The sequence below is a fragment of the Palaemon carinicauda genome, chromosome 42 (assembly GCF_036898095.1).
Source record: "Palaemon carinicauda isolate YSFRI2023 chromosome 42, ASM3689809v2, whole genome shotgun sequence".
Lineage (NCBI taxonomy): Eukaryota > Metazoa > Arthropoda > Malacostraca > Decapoda > Palaemonidae > Palaemon > Palaemon carinicauda.
The window spans coordinates 24,854,814-24,873,373 of record NC_090766.1 but is presented as its reverse complement, the minus strand read 5'-3'; the positions used below and the strand labels follow the sequence as shown (position 1 = coordinate 24,873,373).

At 44.8% G+C, this 18,560-nt stretch overlaps 1 protein-coding gene across 1 annotated transcript in view; it reads right to left on the bottom strand.

Annotated features, from left to right (window-relative positions):
* Window positions 1–18,560, bottom strand: part of LOC137633216 (chitinase-3-like protein 2) — a 93,176-nt gene that overhangs the window by 59,984 nt on the left and 14,632 nt on the right. Inside the window, exon 2 of the mRNA XM_068365385.1 lies at window positions 2,798–3,003. Within this exon, the coding sequence (XP_068221486.1) occupies window positions 2,798–3,003 (206 nt within the window). The remainder of the gene's footprint in view (window positions 1–2,797; window positions 3,004–18,560) is intronic.

Here is an 18,560-nt window from a genome sequence, read left to right as displayed (position 1 = left end):
ATCCATTACATTTGTAGTAGTAGCCATCAGCAGCCTTACACCATTCAAATACGGTATGACTGCATCTGATTTGCGTTTCATGTTCGATTTAATTTTACTACGTACTGTATACTGAATTATCGTATGATCACATTCTCTTTTCGTGTTTTATTTCTTTCTGTACTGAATTATATGTCATATGTAATGCAATGAACCATCAGTAAGAGCAGATATTACTAATTACAGTATTAATGGAATTAACGAAATACGTATTTGGGGTCTTCATATATCGCGGTATTTTCGAAATTTCCGGAAAATCCGCGATATATGTATATACATGCGTTATGAAAAAAATCTGTGAAGTGGTGAATCCGCGATAGTCGAACCGCGAAGTAGCGAGAGCTCACTGTATAGGGCTTAGATGTAAGAGCCCTGTGTAGGAGAGAGTCCTGGTTGGACTTTCTCCACCTCTCAGCTGCCTGTTCCACGTCTTTAGGCTCAAACAGATTCTTTCCTATGATGGAAGAATGTCTGAGCCTACTGACCTCGATGCTGGGGACCTTCGTGTGGAACCTCTCGGCCACGGCATCACGTTGTTTCAGAATGGAATTGGCCCACAAGTTCGAGACTTGGTGGGCCAGAAACTCGACGGTACGAGTGCCCGAAAGTAGGAAGGTCTCCAAGGCCTTCCTGGTACTCTCCTTAGACAGGTCCTCGGATCGTAACAGGATGCCGAGAGACCCTAGGCAGATGTCCAGCCACGAAGTAGCCTGCATGGCACACTTCGCAACCTTCTCCTGACTGTGGATCTCTGTCGCCGAGAAAGACACTTGCCGGCTGGAGAGCCTCTCTAGAGGGACACCCTTGGTAAGCTCTTCCACAGAGTGGTGTAAGGGAAGAGCTAAACAAGATTCCTCCATGATCTCGAAGTACCTCCTCTGATGGACTCGAGGAGGAGGGAGGAGTTTATTGTTGGCACTGGAACGGCTGGAGGAGGCGAGCTCGGAGAGCTGGCCCTCAACCTTATCCCTGGCACTCTTCGCCCCTTAGGACCAAGGCAAAGTCGCACTGGCCTTAGAGGGTTTCTGAGTGCCAAAGACTCCGTCCAGGACGGTGTCCTTGCCCTCTCGAGGGGGAATCTCAGGATCCGGGAACCCGTTGAGATTCCTCATCAGGGTCAGAACCTGCCAGAAGGCATGCTCTGACTCCTGTGGCTCCCCTCCTGAAGGACTGGCAGCAAAGTCTCCCATCCCCAAAGGCTCTTCTTGGGGGGACTCGCGGACGTTCTCTGCGGGTCTTGTTGGCTCTGGACGAATCCTTGAGGATGACTTCGGGATGGTCTTAGAGTCCTTAGGTTCCCTCCTGGGAGGAATACAGGACTCCAGCAGCGATGGCGGGGGGGCTCTTCTCCACCCCTACCCGGGACGACTCAATCTGCACGGGGTGGGGTTTCTCCCATTGGTGCAATGGAAGAACGCCTCACCTCGGTAGAATCCCCTGAGGACGGGAAATCCTTGTCCACAGGGGAGGGGGAGAAAGTCGGGGGGGGGGGGCCTTCCTCAGCTACGCCGAAAGTAATACCTATATTAAATAGCGTGGTTTGTATTTCAGTTACGGAACAAATATTCATATATTACTGAGACTAAACTTATGGTGTGGTAATTTTTCAGGTCTTTTGTGTCTCCATTTTTAGTGAATTACTGTAGTATAATGATAAAGTTTTTCCAAGCTGTAAGTATAAAGCATTTTTGCAGAAATTATGTGTAAAGTTCAGAGAGTTATACTAATATGAAATCTCCTCCATTTATTATTATATTACTTGTTAGGCCATCTTCACCAGCTGCTTTGCCTCTTTTCATGTCTTTTAATGCTTTCTTTACTTCTACTGTTACCTTTGGTACTGGCTTATGTGTTTCATTATTTCTATTGGCAAAGTTATTTCTTATAACACTATTGTATACCATTGTATAGAAATTCTTTGCAATTTTCATCAATCCATCACATTTCTTGTTGATCTTTCCATTTTTATCCTTTAAAGTAAACATCTGTTGGTGCTCAGTTCCATATTTCATTTTCATCAATTTGATGCTTCTTCCTTTCTTTAGTGTTTCCTCAATTTTGGTCTGATTGTGTTTATGAATGTCTTGGGTTTATAGTTTGTTTATTGTTTTGGATATTATTATTTCATCTCTCTTGGATTTTATGCTACTTTCCAATCTTTTCTTGATTAGTTTCTTGATGTTTTCTGATAGTTTTCCTTGATCTTGTTTAGGAACTCTTCCACCTATATCTTGTGCCGATTCCAATACAAATTTTGTTAAATTAATGTTAATTTCTTTTTTACCTCCGGTTTCATCATGCAGGTGGGAGTACCTATTTTGTGTTGCTAAACTAAACTCATCATATTCTTCCCTTACGACAGGAATGTTTATTTTCTTTCTTAAAATTGGTTCTTCTCACTCTTTCCTTAGATTTAGACAAATTTCACTTCTCACCATTCTATGGGCACTTGACGCTTATAAAAACCTTTCCTCCTTTGACATAGGGAATTGTCTTCATTGAAGCTGAAGTGGCTGTTGAAATCTTTAATAAGGTAGTTAGAGTATGGGTTTATTGAAAGAAAGAAAATGGGAAAATTCTAAAAAAATTTATGGGTAAAGTTTGCTTAAACGAAGCTTCTGGAAAATAAGCAATGTGAACATCAGGTGAGTATTGAAATAAGAAATTTCATTATCCAAAATTTTTTTTTTCACATATAGAGTACATATAATGTATTTATACATAAACTGAGAAGTCAAGATCTACAAAGTGACTTTACCTTAGTATGTTCTTCAGTCACAGGAACTATAGTGCTATTCTGAATTCTAGCGCAAGATATAATGATGTGGGTGCAAATGTTAGGATCAATATCTTTAGGAGTTAGGAAACCCCCAACAGACTTTCCATATCGTGGAATCCAATAATAACACACTTGCTTCATAGATGCATTTGCTGCTTTCACACTCTCAGCAACATAATTCATCCCTGTAAAAGAACAGGAAAAGTCTTCAGTTGCTAAATAGATTAAAGAAGTGTTCCCAAAACACTGAAACCAAAAATAATTCAACTCTGAATTGAGAAAGTAAAATATCAGAGATCTTTAAAATTTATTTATATTATTTCTAACTAGACATGCTATACTAGAGACCTTTAATAGGATTAAGTTTTCAGCATAGCTGAAATTTATAATGAGGCAGGTGGTGGGTAAGCTCCCTACCCACCCAACACACTGAGTAGCCACTTTGACCTTAAACCTAGGACTCGTGCGGTGGTTGAGACAGGATGTCTCACCTAAGGGATTCAAATTTGTATAGTTAGGAAAAATGTAAAAATCTTTTTAAATTTGTGACTTTTTTAAACCCTTGTCCTTTAATAGCTGACTTGTTCTAAAGAGTGATTAAGTCCCAATAAGCAACTGGCTGATCCACTTTCCCAGGAATGTCAAACATGACAAATTTTGAAGTAATTTATGTTTTTCCTAACGATACAAACTTGTAGCTATTTATAAGGGATATTACTTTCCTTGAAGCTGGAAGATAAGCCATAAGACTTTTAGGGAGGGTTAACCACCCACGCCCTAGTTAGGTGGGGGGGGGGTAGTCGGCTACCCTGCTCACTCACAAACCTGGCCACGTAGGACTTCTCGGGGGACAAGTGCTGGCCGGCCAATCTGTATAAAAAGCTGCAGGTTTGTATCTTTACAAAAATTGCAAATTACAATGCTTCCAAATTGGCATTTGTTCCAACACCAAAATACAAACCCTCCGCTATTTATAGGATGACTTATTCCTTAGGAGGGTGGAAGTCCGCACTAACTAGCTTCTTGGCATTTATCCGGGGTTTCTCCGTACGTGCTCTGCACATAACTAATAGAAACCCTTACACCTCACTAAACACCGTGCTACGCACGTCCAGCAGCCTACGCAAGCTGTGTGCGACGGTCTAGCGAAGAATTCTCCGACTTGTAAGAATCTTCTGAGGGTACCATAGACATTACCCAATACTGTACACCCTTTGCAGAGTACCCTGTGTTATTATTATCATTACTTGCTAAGCTACAACCCTAGTTGAAAAAGCAGGATGCTAAAAGCCCAGGAGCTCCAACAGGGAAAATAGCCCAATGAGGAAAGGAAAAAGGAAAATAAAATATTTTAAGAAGAGTAACAACATTAATATGTTATTTTCATTAGTAAAATAAATTTTTGAATATACTTACCTGATGATCATATAGCTGTCAGCTCTGCTGCCCGACAGAAAAACCTACGGGCGGAATACGCCAGCGATCGCTATACAGGTGGGGGTGTACATCAACAGCGCCATCTGTCAAGAAGGTACTCAAGTACTCGATGTCAACACAGAACCAATTTTCTCCTCTGTCCACTGGGTCTCTATTGGGGAGGAAGGGTGGGTCCTTTAATTTATGATCATCGGGTAAGTATATTCAAAAATTTATTTTACTAATGAAAATAACATTTTTCAATATTAAACTTACCCGATGATCATATAGCTGATTCACACCCAGGGGGGTGGGTAGAGACCAGCATTACATGTTGACATTATTATGAGCTAAGTATTCCGTATTTCATTTTAGCAGTTATTCAAAATAACAAACATAAAATAAATAAGTACCTGGTAAGGAAGTCGACTTGAACAATTACTCTGCCTTTTAAGTACGTCTTCCTTACTGAGCCTCGCGATCCTCATAGGATGCTGAGCGACTCCTAGGAGCTGAAGTATGAAGGGTTGCAACCCATACTAAAGGTCCTCATCAAAACCTCTAATCTAGGCGCTTCTCAAGAAATGACTTTGACCACCCGCCAAATCAAGTAGGATGCGAAAGGCTTCTTAGCCCTCCGGACAACCCAAAAACAATAATAAAACATTTCAAGAGAAAGATTAAAAAGGTTATGGAATTAGGGAATTGTAGTGGTCGAGCCCTCACCACTACTGCACTCGTTGCTACGAATGGTCCCAGAGTGTAGCAGTTCTCGTAAAGAGACTGGACATTCTTAAGATAAAAGACGCGAACACTGATTTGCTTTTCCAATAGGTTGCGTCGAATATACTTTGCAGAGATCTATTTTGTTTAAAGGCCACGGAAGTTGCGACAGCTCTAACTTCGTGTGTCCTTACCTTCAGCAAAGCTTGGTCTTCCTCATTCAGATGGGAATGAGCTTCTCGTATTAACAGTCTGATAAAATAGGATAAAGCATTCTCTGACATAGGCAAAGATGGATTCTTAACTGAACACCATAAAGCTTCAGACGGGCCTCGTAAAGGTTTTTAAAAAGAACTTAAGAGCTCTTACAGGACATAATACTCTTTCTAGTTCATTTCCAACCATACGATAAGTTTGGAACATCGAACGATATTGGTCAAGGCCGAGAAGGCAGCTCGTGTTTGGCTAGAAAACCAAGTTGTAGAACATGTAGCCGTTTCGGATGAGAATCCGATGTTCTTGCTGAAGGCATGAATCTCACTGATTCTTTTAGCTGTGGTTAAGCATATCAGGAAAAGAGTCTTAAAGGTGAGATCTTTCAGGGAGGCTGATTGAAGCGGTTCGAACCTGTCTGACATAAGGAATCTTAGTACCACGTCTAAATTCCAACCAGGTGTAACCAAACGACGCTCCTTCGTGGTCTCAAAAGACTTAAGGAGGTCCTGTAGATCTTTATTGTTGGAAAGATCTAAGCCTCTGTGACGGAAGACTGATGCCAACATGCTTCTGTAACCCTTGATAGTGGGAGCTGAAAGAGATCGTTCTTTCCTCAGATATAAGAGAAAGTCAGCTATTTGAGTTACAGAGGTACTGGTCGAGGATACGGATACTGACTTGCACCAGTTTCGGAAGATTTCCCACTTCGATTGGTAGATTCTAAGGGTGGATGTTCTCCTTGCTCTAGCAAACGCTCTGGTTGCCTCCTTCGAAAAGCCTCTAGCTCTCGAGAGTCTTTCGATAGTCTGAAGGCAGTCAGACGAAGAGCGTGGAGGCCTTGGTGTACCTTCTTTACGCGTGGCTGACGTAGAAGGTCCACCCTTAGGGGAAGTGTTCTGGGAACGTCTACTAGCCATCGAAGTACCTCGGTGAGTCATTCTCTCGCGGGCCAGAGGGAAGCAACTAGCGTCAACCTTGTCCCTTCGAGAGAGGCGAACTTCTGCAGTACCTTGTTGACAATCTTGAACAGAGGGAATGCATATAGATCTAGATGTGACCAATCTAGTAGAAAGGCATCTATATGAACTGCTGCTGGGTCCGGGATTGGTGAACAAAATATTGGGAGCCTCTTGGTCATCGAGGTTGCGAAGAGATCTATGGTTGGCTGGCCCCAGGTGGCCCAAAGTCTCTAGCCTACATCCTTGTGGAGGGTCCATTCTGTTGGAATTATTTGCCCCTTCCGACTGAGACAATCTGCCATGACATTCAAGTTGCCTTGGATGAACCTCGTTACTAGTGATATGTCTAGACCTTTTGATCAGGTGAGGAGGACCCTTGCAATCTCGTACAATGTCAGAGAGTAGGTCCCTCCTTGCTTGGAGATGTACTCCAAAGCCGTGGTGTTGTCCGAGTTCACCTCCACCACTTGCCTTGAAGGAGAGACCTGAAGCTTTTCCAGGTCAGACTTACTGCCAGTAGCTCCTTACAGTTGAAATGCATTGTCCTTTGACTCAAGTTCCATAATCCCGAGCATTCCCGACCGTCTAATGTCGCACCCCAGCCTACGTCCGATGCGTCCGAGAAGAGAACGCGGTTGGGAGTCTGAATGGATAGCAGGGCTGGGGGCTGATCGTCTTGTTCAGCAACGTCCTCATCAGAGGGTTCCTCATCCGAAACTGATGAGGAAACGGCAACGGAGTGGGCAACGTCTGACTCGCTGAATCCGGTCGCACTGGTGGATGCGTGACGGAGCCGGACGCAAAATCATGGAACTGCTGCACAGTCTGTGAACTGTCAACAACCATGGGTGCGCGAGGAAGTACAGCGTCAACCCGAAACTGTCTAGACTGTCTGGGTTGTGCAGTCAACACCCTACCGGGTTGCTGAGGTTGACGCACTGCGTCACAACAAGTCACCTCTGCTGGTTGTTGAACGTCCTGAATGTCAACAACCACCTCCGAGCGTCGCTTAACGTCAACGTGCGACTGGCAACCCACACTGGGTCGCATCGGTGGAGGAACCACCTTAACTGGCAGACGCGAGTACTGGCAGACGCGAGTAGGTTACCTCAGCGTCAACAGTGCGCACAACCAACCGGTTGGAAGGTTGTTGGCCAGAAGGTTCTTCTCCGCATTTAAGTCCTCTATCAAGGACGCAAGCTTGGACTGCATGTCTTGCAGCAAAGCCCATTAGGGTCTACGGGAGCAGGTGTGGCAACAGACGGGGTTAGCGACTGAGGCGGAACCATTTACCATCCCTGAAAGCCTTGTTATGTGTGACATAATAGTACAGTAAAACTTCAAAGGCTCACAAAAGTTGAGAAGTTGACCTGTAAACAACTTGGAGCGTCTCCTGGCTAGGCGCCAGGGCGAGTCTACCAGAATTGAGAAGTCTATCTGGGCAGAGGCATGAACTCCCAAGCCGAGAACTTCTCTCGTGTCCTATCAGACTCTCGCTCTATAAGCCAGTTTAAAAGAAGGGAAATCAAAGGCTGAATCCCTAAAACTCCTCCTGGTGCAAAAACCAGTCGCCTAGCCAACGTAACGCTCTCTAGGAGAGCGAGAGAGCACTAGCTTAACAACAACGGCTTCGAAGTAGCTAGGCCTAGTGTAAGTTCTGACGTGAGGCGAACGAGGAGCAGCAGTTACAAGATCCGGACGAAGATCCTTAAAAAATCATCATGATTTAATTAAAGTCCATAGAAGGCTAAGCAGCTTAAGGCTCCTCTCCAAATGACAGAGTCCTCAAAGGAATATCAGTAGGAGGGAGAACAGCACTTTCTCATCTACAGGAACCTAGACCGAGAAAAGCTAGGTTATCTCAGTGAGGGTCTCACTGGTGCATTAGCAGCAGACCAGAAGGCAACGTTATGTAACTGCTTGACAGTCTGTGAACTGTCAAAAACTGAACTGTCAACCACAACAGGTGCGTGAGGACATACAGCACTGGTGCATAAGTAGCAGACCAGAAGGCAACGTTATGTAACTGCTTGACAGTCTGTGAGCTGGCAACAACCAAAGCTGTGTGGGGAAGCCTCAACTCCTGACTGACTAGTCTGCTGCGGGCGAGTGGCGGTAACCACAGTGGGTTGCGGAGGCTGACGCACCGTGTCAAAACACGGCAGCTTAACTCCACCCTCCTGTTGTTGTGGTAGCACACGCACGTCAACGGAGTGCTCCGTGCGTGTGTGGGAGTCAGCATGCGTCTGGCAGGGTCGACTGCGCATGGGTGGAGGAGCTCTCACAGCCAGAGTGTGGGAGCAGGCAGCCGCAGCGTCTGCTGGGCGCACAACCGTGGCAGGTTGTAGGCAAACGGGTGCATCGTCAACCTTCTCCGCAGTCGGAGTGTGGGAGCAGGCAGCCTCAGCGTGAGCTGGGCGCACAACCGTGGCAGGTTGTAGGCTAACGGGAGGTGTGCAGTCGTCGGATGACTGCAGCGAGTCCGAACTGACCCAGTGGCTACACCTGGGCCGTTGGACTTGCGCGGAAGGGACCGACTTGCACTTAATAAGCTGCGAGACCTTGGTCCAAGGTTTCTTACGAGAAACCTCTTCCGCAGACGAGAAGTAAATGGGCTCTCTCGTCTTTGTGTGGGTGGGGCGATCTTGGGTAGATACGCCCGAAACCACGGAGGGAAAAACGTCTGTTCGTTGATCGAGGCCTGACGAACCCATAAGTCGTTCGACATTACTTCTCCCCTGGGCTTGGGAGCTTGCAAGAGGTCCCGGACTAGGTGAACGACAGGCACGAACAGACGAACCCTCGGACGCAACACTGTAACACTTTGCGCATATCACTTTATCACTTTGATTTTCTGTTTTGCACTTATTTCACTGAAATCGAAACTTTTACTGATTTCTACCTGAAACACGCAATCCTACCCTTCATTAAAAGGTAGTAATTGCGAAAACAGTCGTATAATGCAACAGAAAACATATATATAAAGATAAAGAATTCAGTGGCTGGGAAAGAGACTAAACACTAGTTCAAATAAACTACGTTTACAATCTCTCACCGCACATAGTCTGGGAACAAGAATAAAACCCTAGAAACGTTTTACCTTCTTCCCCTACAGCGACTAGGGAGGAGAGTACAGTGAACCCTCGTTTATCGCGGTAGATAGGTTCCAGTCGCGGCCGCGATAGGTGAAAATCCGCGAAGTAGTGACACCATATTTACCTATTTATTCAACATGTATATTCAGACTTTTAAAACCTTCCCTTGTACTTAGTACTGTTAACAAACTACCCTTTAATGTACAGAACACTTAATGCATGTACTACAGTACCCTAAACTAAAACAGGCACAAATATTAAAGGTGATTTTATATCATGCATTTCCTAAACATGCTAAAAAGCACGATAAAAAATGGCAACCAATGTTTTGTTTACATTTATCTCTGATCATAATGTAGAAACAAACTGGAGGTAGAGCTTTGCTTATTACCCAGACATATTTCCCATACTTTTCCCTTAGAACTATATCACATATTCCTACTTTAGATAAATAGATATATATATATATATATATATATATATATATATATATATATATATATATATATATTTATATGTATACACATATACATACCTACATATATACATAAATACATGCATACATATATATATATATTACTGTATATATATGGGTTATGGAAAAAATCCGCGAAGTGGTGAATCCGCGATGGTCGAACCGCGAAGTAGCGAGGGTTCACTGTAAAACGAGAACAACGTTACCCGCTTGAACGAAACGTTTTTTTTTTTTTTCCTCTCTCTCCCTCCGTCTCTATCTCTCTCTTTCTCTCTAGAATTCGCACCTGAGAGAAGAGCCCAATTATATATCGTCAAAACATGTTATTTGCTAAAGGAAAAAAACTGAAAGGTTTTCCAAATAAAAAGTTCCTTTAATTTAGAATTTAAACCATTTAAGCTAAGAAAGAATGAACGAAACGCCAGAATCGGTTTACTCTTACTGCAAAGTGAAACCGTGATACACTCTCTCTCTATCGTAACGATAGAGCGCATGTTGAACGTCCTGAACGTCAACAACTGCGTAGACTAAAAACTAAACGTTAGTTCATCTTTGAAAACAGTACGTAGACTATCAAAGAAAATCTTTCATAAAACATTAAATTTAAAAAGTTTTAAATTCTTTAAAGGTTAAATACGAAATAACGGGCTCAACGTTGATTAACTTCGGTTCCAAGTTAGGACCGCCTACTATCAGAAAAGGTCGCATATAAACAAAACATAAAAATTTATTTTTATATGTTTATAATAAAAGGAAAGTTAATCGAAGAGGCCTAATAAAGGCGGAGAGATATAAAATATATAGATCTATAACGTGTTAAGCAAAATTACTAAAAACCTAAACACACTTCCGTCTAAGGGAAGGGTCGGCCATTTAAAAGTGAAAGAGAGTCCATACTCTCTTTGTCACCATAATTAAATCTATCCAAAAACGAGTTCAAGTTTTGAAATGAAGATAAAACCCCTGCATAGCGAAAGCTCAAAACTGGAATAGTGTACTTCACCAAATAGTTGTGAAAACAAATCCAGTTAGTAACAGCGTATTTAGTAGGTCTTGCCAGTGGCACGACAGAGAGAAAATTGGTTCTGTGTTGACATCGAGTACTTGAGTACCTTCTTGACAGATGGCGCTGTTGATGTACACCCCCACCTGTATAGCGATCGCTGGCGTATTCCGCCCGTAGGTTTTTCTGTCGAGCAGCAGAGCTGACAGCTATATGATCATCGGGTAAGTTTAATATTGAAAAATAAATATCTCCTATAAAAACTTTAACAAAAAAAGAGGAAGAAGAAATGAGATAGAATAGGGTGCTCGAGTGTACCCTCAAGCTAGAGAACTCTAACCCAAGGCAGTGGAAGACCATGGTACAGAGGGTATGGCATTACCCAAGAATAGAGAACAATGGTTTGATTTTGGAATGTCCTCCTAGAAGAGCTGCTTACCATAGCTAAAGAGTCTCTTCTACCCTTACCAAGAGGAAAGTATCCCCTGAACAATTACAGTGGAGTAGTTAACCTCTTGAGTGAATAATAGTTTGGTAATCTGTGTTGTCAGGTGTATGAGGACAGAGGAGAATATGTAAAGAATAGGCCAGACTATTCAGCGTGTGTGTAGGCAAAAGGAAAATGAACCGTAACCAGAGAGAAGGATCTAATGTTGTAATGTCCAGCCACTCTATAAGACCCCATAACTCCCCAGGAAAGGGGAAGATAAAAGAAAGAAAGAGCCAGTTATTCTTACGCATTCATCCCAGACTAATCCCGTGTAACCTTAGCCCTCAACCATCTGGTACTTGTCCATCAAGGAGCTTGAGGTGCTTAGATCACTGGTTGTGCAGCCACCACAGGCCCAATGGAGAACATCTCCATGCTCCTGTGGGTCACATCTTGCAGGTAGTGGGCAGTGAAGGTCGTCTGATGCTTCCACACACCTGCTTACAATACCTGCATCACAAAGTAGTTTCTTTTGAATGCTATGGACGTTGTAAAGCCCCAAACGTCATGAGCTCTGGGTCATTGGATTTTAGGAGGGTCAGGATTTAGTGTCAGGTCAATGACCCTGTGAATCCAAGCAGAGATGGTGTTCTGTGTAACGCTCCTCTTGACCTTCCCCGTGCTAACGAAGATTGCTGACACTCGGGGGCTTGCAGCTATGTTCTTTTGAGGTAACACCTCAAACTCTTTACTGGGGATAGTAACAGTTGACCTGGATCATCGGTTACAGTACAAAGACTTCCAATCCGGAAGGGCCCGAATCTAGGATCCGCTACTCCCGGATTTTGAGTCTTAGCTATAAACTCAGGGACAAAGTCGAGAATTACCTCCCCCACCCCCTTGAATGGGTGATGGCATAGGAAAGACCATGCATTCCACTAACTCTTTTGGCCGAAGCCAAGGCAAGTAGGAACACCGTCTTCAAAGTGAGTTGGCGATCCGTTACCTGGGTAATGGTTTGTAGTAGAGAACAATTCAGAGACTGAAGGACGCGAACCACATTCCTTGGAGGAGGTCTAACTTCCGACTAGGGGCAGGTAAGCTCATAGCTTTGTATGTGGAGAGAAAGTTCCTACGAAGAAGAAATAGAGACTCCTTTCAGTTTAAAGGCAGGGCTCAAGGCTGAGTGAGTGAGTGGTAGCCTTTCACTGCCAAAACTGAGAGGTACTTCCTCCCAAAGGTAATAGAAGGAACTCCGCTATTGTTGGAATAGTGACATCGAGGGGAGAGCCACCCCTTCCACAACACCAACGACAGAAGACAGTCCACTTAGCCTACCATTCTTTTTGCAACTTGTTGCAAAAGTCTTCTCTGAATGTGGAGGTACTGCAGTCTCCAGGTGTGAAGTCGTAGCAAAGCTACAGCTTTTTGGAAGATGTTCGCATGTGGCTGTTTGAAAAGATTTTGTTGTGCAGGGAGTTCTCACGGAAGTTCTGTCAGGAGTTACAAAAGGTCTGGGAACCACTTTGCGTGATGCCATAGCGGAGCTATGAGAGTCATAGAGAGATTGTCGGATACTCTTCTCATCAGAAAAAACGGGGGAAAGGTGTAGATGTTGATTTTGTCCCACCGTTGTTGGAATGCATCTTGCCAGCCAGAGAGCCTAGGGATCCGGGACCGGGAAGCAGTAAAACGGTATCCTGAAGTTCAGGGACGTTTTGAAAAAGTCCACAGTCAGGGAACCCCAAAAAGTCAGGACTTTGTTGCCTATTAGATCATTCAAAGACTACTTGGAGCCAACTATCTGAGTCGCTCTGCTCCTAAGTGTCCACGAGCACATTCCTCTTGTCCGCAATGAAGCGGGCTAATAGGGACACCGAGTTGTCTTCTGCTCATCTCAGTATCTCTGCTGCTAGATGGTATAGAGGCTGCAAAAAGGTACTCCCTCATTTGTTTATAAACGGCACTACTGTGGTGTTGTCGTTCATCAACACCACCACTGATCCTCCAGGAACTGCATGAACTGTTGGAGGACTAGGAAGGCTGCCCTCATCTATGAGAGATTTATGTACTGGTACATATCGGATTCATACCATAGGCCGGTGGCTGTGTGGTGCAGCATGTGGGACCCCCCCCCCCCTCCCCCGCTTTTGATTCATCTGATTGATTGACTGATTTAAAATTCTCTGGCATCTTGACATCAAAGGTCATTGACGCTCATATCTTTTGTTATAAAGAATAAAAGAGTATTCAATTTAAAGAGATAAAAGCACAGCTGTCCTTATAAAGTTTGAATAGTTTTCAGAAGACCTGCTTCAGAAATAAATCTAAAACTACCGCTGGCATAGTACAACACATCCTATATATATATGAACATTGGGGACTATTGATATGGGAGTGCCCAACATGTGAGAGTTTCGTCTTTTTCTATCAAATTATTTTTTAGTCTATTTATTGCTGTTGAAATCTGAATAATATTGCAGAAAAAATTTTCTATTTTTCTCATTTTAAAATAAACCATTTTATATATGTATGCAGTATGTATTTCCTTCCATAATGTGCCTTGTGTCCCAGCCTTTAGATTTTTTTATTTCTCTTTTCATTGGTAAGTGTAACAATATGCAAGTAAAAAATCTTACCCGAGAATCGAGCTGTTCCATTTTTTCAAACCTCAGTACAGCGTACAGGTGGAAGAGAGACGGCATACTGAAGCTGAAATAATAGGAAAGTTCTAAGGTTCTAGCTGGGTGCCCTTGCCCAATATAAAATCAAGGGGTGGTGCCCTGTGCCCATTTCTTTCTTGACTCTTTTTTTTGCCCAGATCTCTGAGCATTCCACCATATTTTTTGTGTAGTGCAAAAATGTTATTTTTATTAGTAAAATAAATTTTTGAATATACTTACCCGATAATCATGTGGCTGTCAACTCCGTTGCCCGACAGAATTCTATGGAGGGATACGCCAGCTATCACAATACTAGAAGGGGGTGTACTTACCAGCGCCACCTGTGGCCAGGTACTATAGTACTTCTTGTTGACACCTCCTCAATTTTTCCTCGGTCCACTGGTTCTCTATGGGGAGGAAGGGAGGGTCGATTAAATCATGATTATCGGGTAAGTATATTCAAAAATTTATTTTACTAATAAAAATAACATTTTTCAATATTAAACTTACCCGATAATCATGTAGCTGATTCACACCCAGGGGGGTGGGTGAAAACCAGTGTACAAGATTAAAGGATAGCTAAGTATCCCATATTTCATATAACAGTTATCTCAAATAACAATGAAATAATAAGTACCTGGTAAGGAAGTCGAATTGAACCGTTACTCTGCCTCTTTTTTGAGTTCGTCTTCCTTACTGAGCGCAGCGTTCCTCTTGGAGGCTGAATCAACCCAAAGGTGCTAAAGTATATAGGGTTGCAACCCCTACTAAAGGACCTCTACAAAACCTCTAACCCAGGCGCTTCTCAAGAATGAATAGACCACCCGCCAAATCAAAAGGATGCGGAAGGCTTCTTAGCCTACCGTAACAACCATAAAAACAACAATAAAAGCATTCAAGAGAAAGGTTAAAAAAGGTTATGGGATTAAGGGAATGTAGTGGCTGAGCCCTCACCTACTACTGCACTCGCTGCTACGAATGGTCCCAGGGTGTAGCAGTTCTCGTAAAGAGACTGGACATCTTTAAGATAAAATGATGCAAACACTGACTTGCTCCTCCAATAGGTTGCATCCATTATGCTCTGCAGAGAACGGTTTTTATTAAAGGCCATCGAAGTAGCTACGGCTCTTACTTCGTGGGTCCTTACCTTCAGCAATGCAAGGTCTTCCTCCTTTAAGTGAGAATGGGCTTCTCTAATCAGAAGCCTTATATAATACGAAACCCCGTTCTTGGACATGGGCCTCGAAGGTTTCTTGATGGCACACCATAAGGCTTCTGACTGTCCTCGAATAGGTTTAGACCTCTTAAGATAATACTTGAGAGCTCTGACAGGGCAAAGAACTCTCTCTAGTTCGTTACCTACCATGTTGGAGAGGCTAGGTATTTCAAACGATCTAGGCCAAGGACGTGAAGGAAGTTCGTTCTTTGCTAGGAATCCGAGCTGAAAAGAACATGTTGCAGATTCGGTCGTGAAACCAATGTTCTTGCTGAAGGCATGAACCTCACTGACTCTCTTAGCTGTTGCAAGGCAGACGAGAAAAAGAGTCTTGAGGGTAAGGTCCTTGAAGGAAGCTGACTGGAGAGGTTCGAACCTAGGTGACATAAGGAACCTTAAGACTACGTCTAGGTTCCAGCCTGGAGTGGATAGACGACGCTCTTTAGACGTCTCAAAAGACTTAAGGATGTCTTGAAGGTCCTTGTTGGAAGAAAGGTCCAAACCTCTGTGGCGGAGAACTGAAGCCAACATACTCCTATACCCTTTAATCGTAGGGGCTGAAAGGGATCTCTCATTCCTAAGATGTAGAAGGAAGTCAGCTATTTGGGTCACAGAGTTATTGGTAGAGGATATTGAATTGGCTCTACACCAGCTCCGGAAGACTTCCCACTTAGATTGGTAGACTCTACGAGTGGAAACCCTTCTTGCTCTGGCAATCGCACTGGCTGCCTCCTTCGAAAAGCCTCTAGCTCTAGCGAATCTTTCGACAGTCTGAAGGCAGTCAGCCGAAGAGCGTGGAGGTTTGGGTGCAACCTGTCTACGTGAGGTTGACGTAGAAGGTCCACTCTTAGAGGTAGAGTCCTGGGGATGTCGACTAGCCATTGAAGTACCTCTGTGAACCATTCTCTTGCAGGCCAAAGGGGAGCAACCAGCGTCAGCCGTGTCCCTTCGTGCGAGATGAATTTCTGCAGAACTTTGTTTATTATCTTGAACGGTGGGAATGCGTAAAGGTCGAGATGGGACCAGTTCAGTAGAAAAGCATCCACATGAACTGCTGCAGGGTCTGGAACAGGGGAACAGTACAGCGGAAGTCTCTTGGTTATGGAGGTGGCAAACAGATCTATGGTAGGTTGACCCCACAAGGTCCAAAGTCTGTTGCACACACTCTTGTGGAGGGTCCATTCCGTGGGAATGACCTGATTCCTTCTGCTTAGGCGATCTGCTGAGACGTTCATATTGCCCTGAATGAACCTCGTGACCAGAGTGAGGTTTAGACCTCTTGACCAAATGAGGAGGTCCCTTGCGATCTCGTATAGGCTCCTCGAATGGGTCCCTCCTTGCTTGGAGATGTAAGCCAAGGCTGTGGTGTTGTCTGAGTTCACCTCCACCACTTTGCCTAGCAGGAGGGACTTGAAGTTCAGCAGGGCTAAATGAACTGGTAGTAGCTCCTTGCAGTTGATGTGGAGCATTCCCTGTTCCTCGTTCCACGTTCCCGAGCATTCCCGTCCGTTCAAGGTCGCACCCCAGCCCGAGTCCGATGCATCTGAGAAGAGATGAAGATTGGGGGTCTGAATAGCCAACGATAGGCCCTCCCTGAGAAGGAGATTGTTCTTCCACCACAGGAGAGTGGTCTTCATCTCTTGGGTGATTGGGATAGAGACTGCTTCGAGAGTCGAACCCTTGTCCCAATGAGCTGCAAGATGGAATTGAAGAGGGCGGAGGTGGAGTCTCCCTAGTTCGACGAACAGGGCCAGTGATGAAAGGGTCCCTGTGAGACTCATCCACTGTCTCACCGAGCAACTGCTCCTCTTCAGCATGCTCATGATGCACTCTAGGGCTTGGCTTATCCTGGGGGCCGATGGAAAAGCCCGAAAATCCTGACTCCGAATCTCCATTCCCAGGTACACAATGGATTGGGAGGGAATGAGCTGAGACTTTTCTATGTTGACTAACAGACCCAGTTCTCTGATTAAGTCCAAAGTCCAGTTGAGACTCTCCAGACAGCGACGACTCGTGGAGGCTCTCAACAGCCAGTCGTCTAAGTAGAGGGAGGCTCTGATGTCCGATAAGTGGAGGAATTTTGCTATATTCCTCATCAGATGAGTGAACACCATAGGAGCTGTGCTTAGGCCAAAACACAGGGCTTGGAATTGGTAGACAACCTTTCCAAAAACGAATCTCAGGAAAGGTTGGGAGTCTGGATGAATAGGAACGTGAAAGTAGGCATCTTTCAAGTCCAACGAGACCATCCAGTCCTCCTGCCTGACCGCTGCTAGGACCGACTTCGTCGTCTCCATCGTGAACGTCTGCTTGGTGACATACGCGTTGAGCGCGCTGACGTCCAGCACCGGTCTCCAACCTCCTGTCTTCTTGGCCACTAGAAAGAGACGGTTGTAGAAGCCCGGGGATTGATGGTCCCGGACTATAACCACTGCCTTCTTCTGCACAAGAAGCGACACCTCCTGGTGCAATGCTAGCCTCTTGTCCTCTTCTTTGTAGTTGGGAGAGAGGTTGATGGGAGATGTGGTCAGAGGTGGTTTTAGGCAGAATGGAATCCTGTAACCGTCCCTCAGCCAACTGACAGACTGGGCGTCTGCACCTCTCTTTTCCCAGGCTTGCCAGAAGATCTTGAGTCTGGCTCCTACTGCTGTCTGAAGATGCGGAGAGTCAGTTTTTTCCTTTAGAGGTCTTGGAGCCTTTCCTAGACTTGCTCCTGGAAGAGTCTGGACGGGAGCTTCCTCGGCTGGGGGCTCTACCACGAAAGGGCGGTATGAACCTCGTAGCAGGGGTATCAGCCACTGGGGAGCGATAAGTCCTGGGGACTGAGGTAGCAACCTTAGACTTACGAGCCGATGAGGCTACAAGATCGTGTGTGTCCTTTTGTATCAGGGCAGCAGACAAGTCCTTAACCAGCTCTTCGGGGAAGAGGAACTTCGAGAGCGGAGCGAAAAGGAGTTGTGACCTTTGACAAGGTGTAATGCTGGAGGAAAGGAAGGTACACAGCTGTTCCCTTTTCTTCAGAACCCCTGATACAAACATCGACGCAAGCTCACCAGATCCATCTCTAATGGCCTTATCCATGCAGGACATTAATAGCATGGCAGAATCCTTGTCCGCAGGGGAGGTCTTCTTGCTGAGGGCTCCCAGGCACCAGTCTAGAAAGTTGAACATCTCAAATGCTCTAAATACGCCCTTCAGTAAGTGATCAAGGTCTGAGAAGGTCCAGCAAACCTTAGAGCGCCTCATTGCAGTTCTCCGAGGCGAGTCTACCAGACTTGAGAAGTCAGCCTGGGCAGAGGCAGGTACTCCCAAGCCTGGTGCTTCTCCTGTGGCATACCAAACGCTCGCTTTCGAAGTGAGCTTAGTCGGAGGAAACATGAAAGAAGTTTTGCCAAGGTGTTGCTTAGTCTGCAGCCACTCCCCTAAGATCCTTAACGCTCTCTTAGAGGACCTTGCTAGGACTAGCTTAGTATAGGTGGACTTAGCTTGCTGTATGCCCAGCGAAAACTCAGATGGCGGAGAGCGGGGAATAGCAGAGACAAAGTG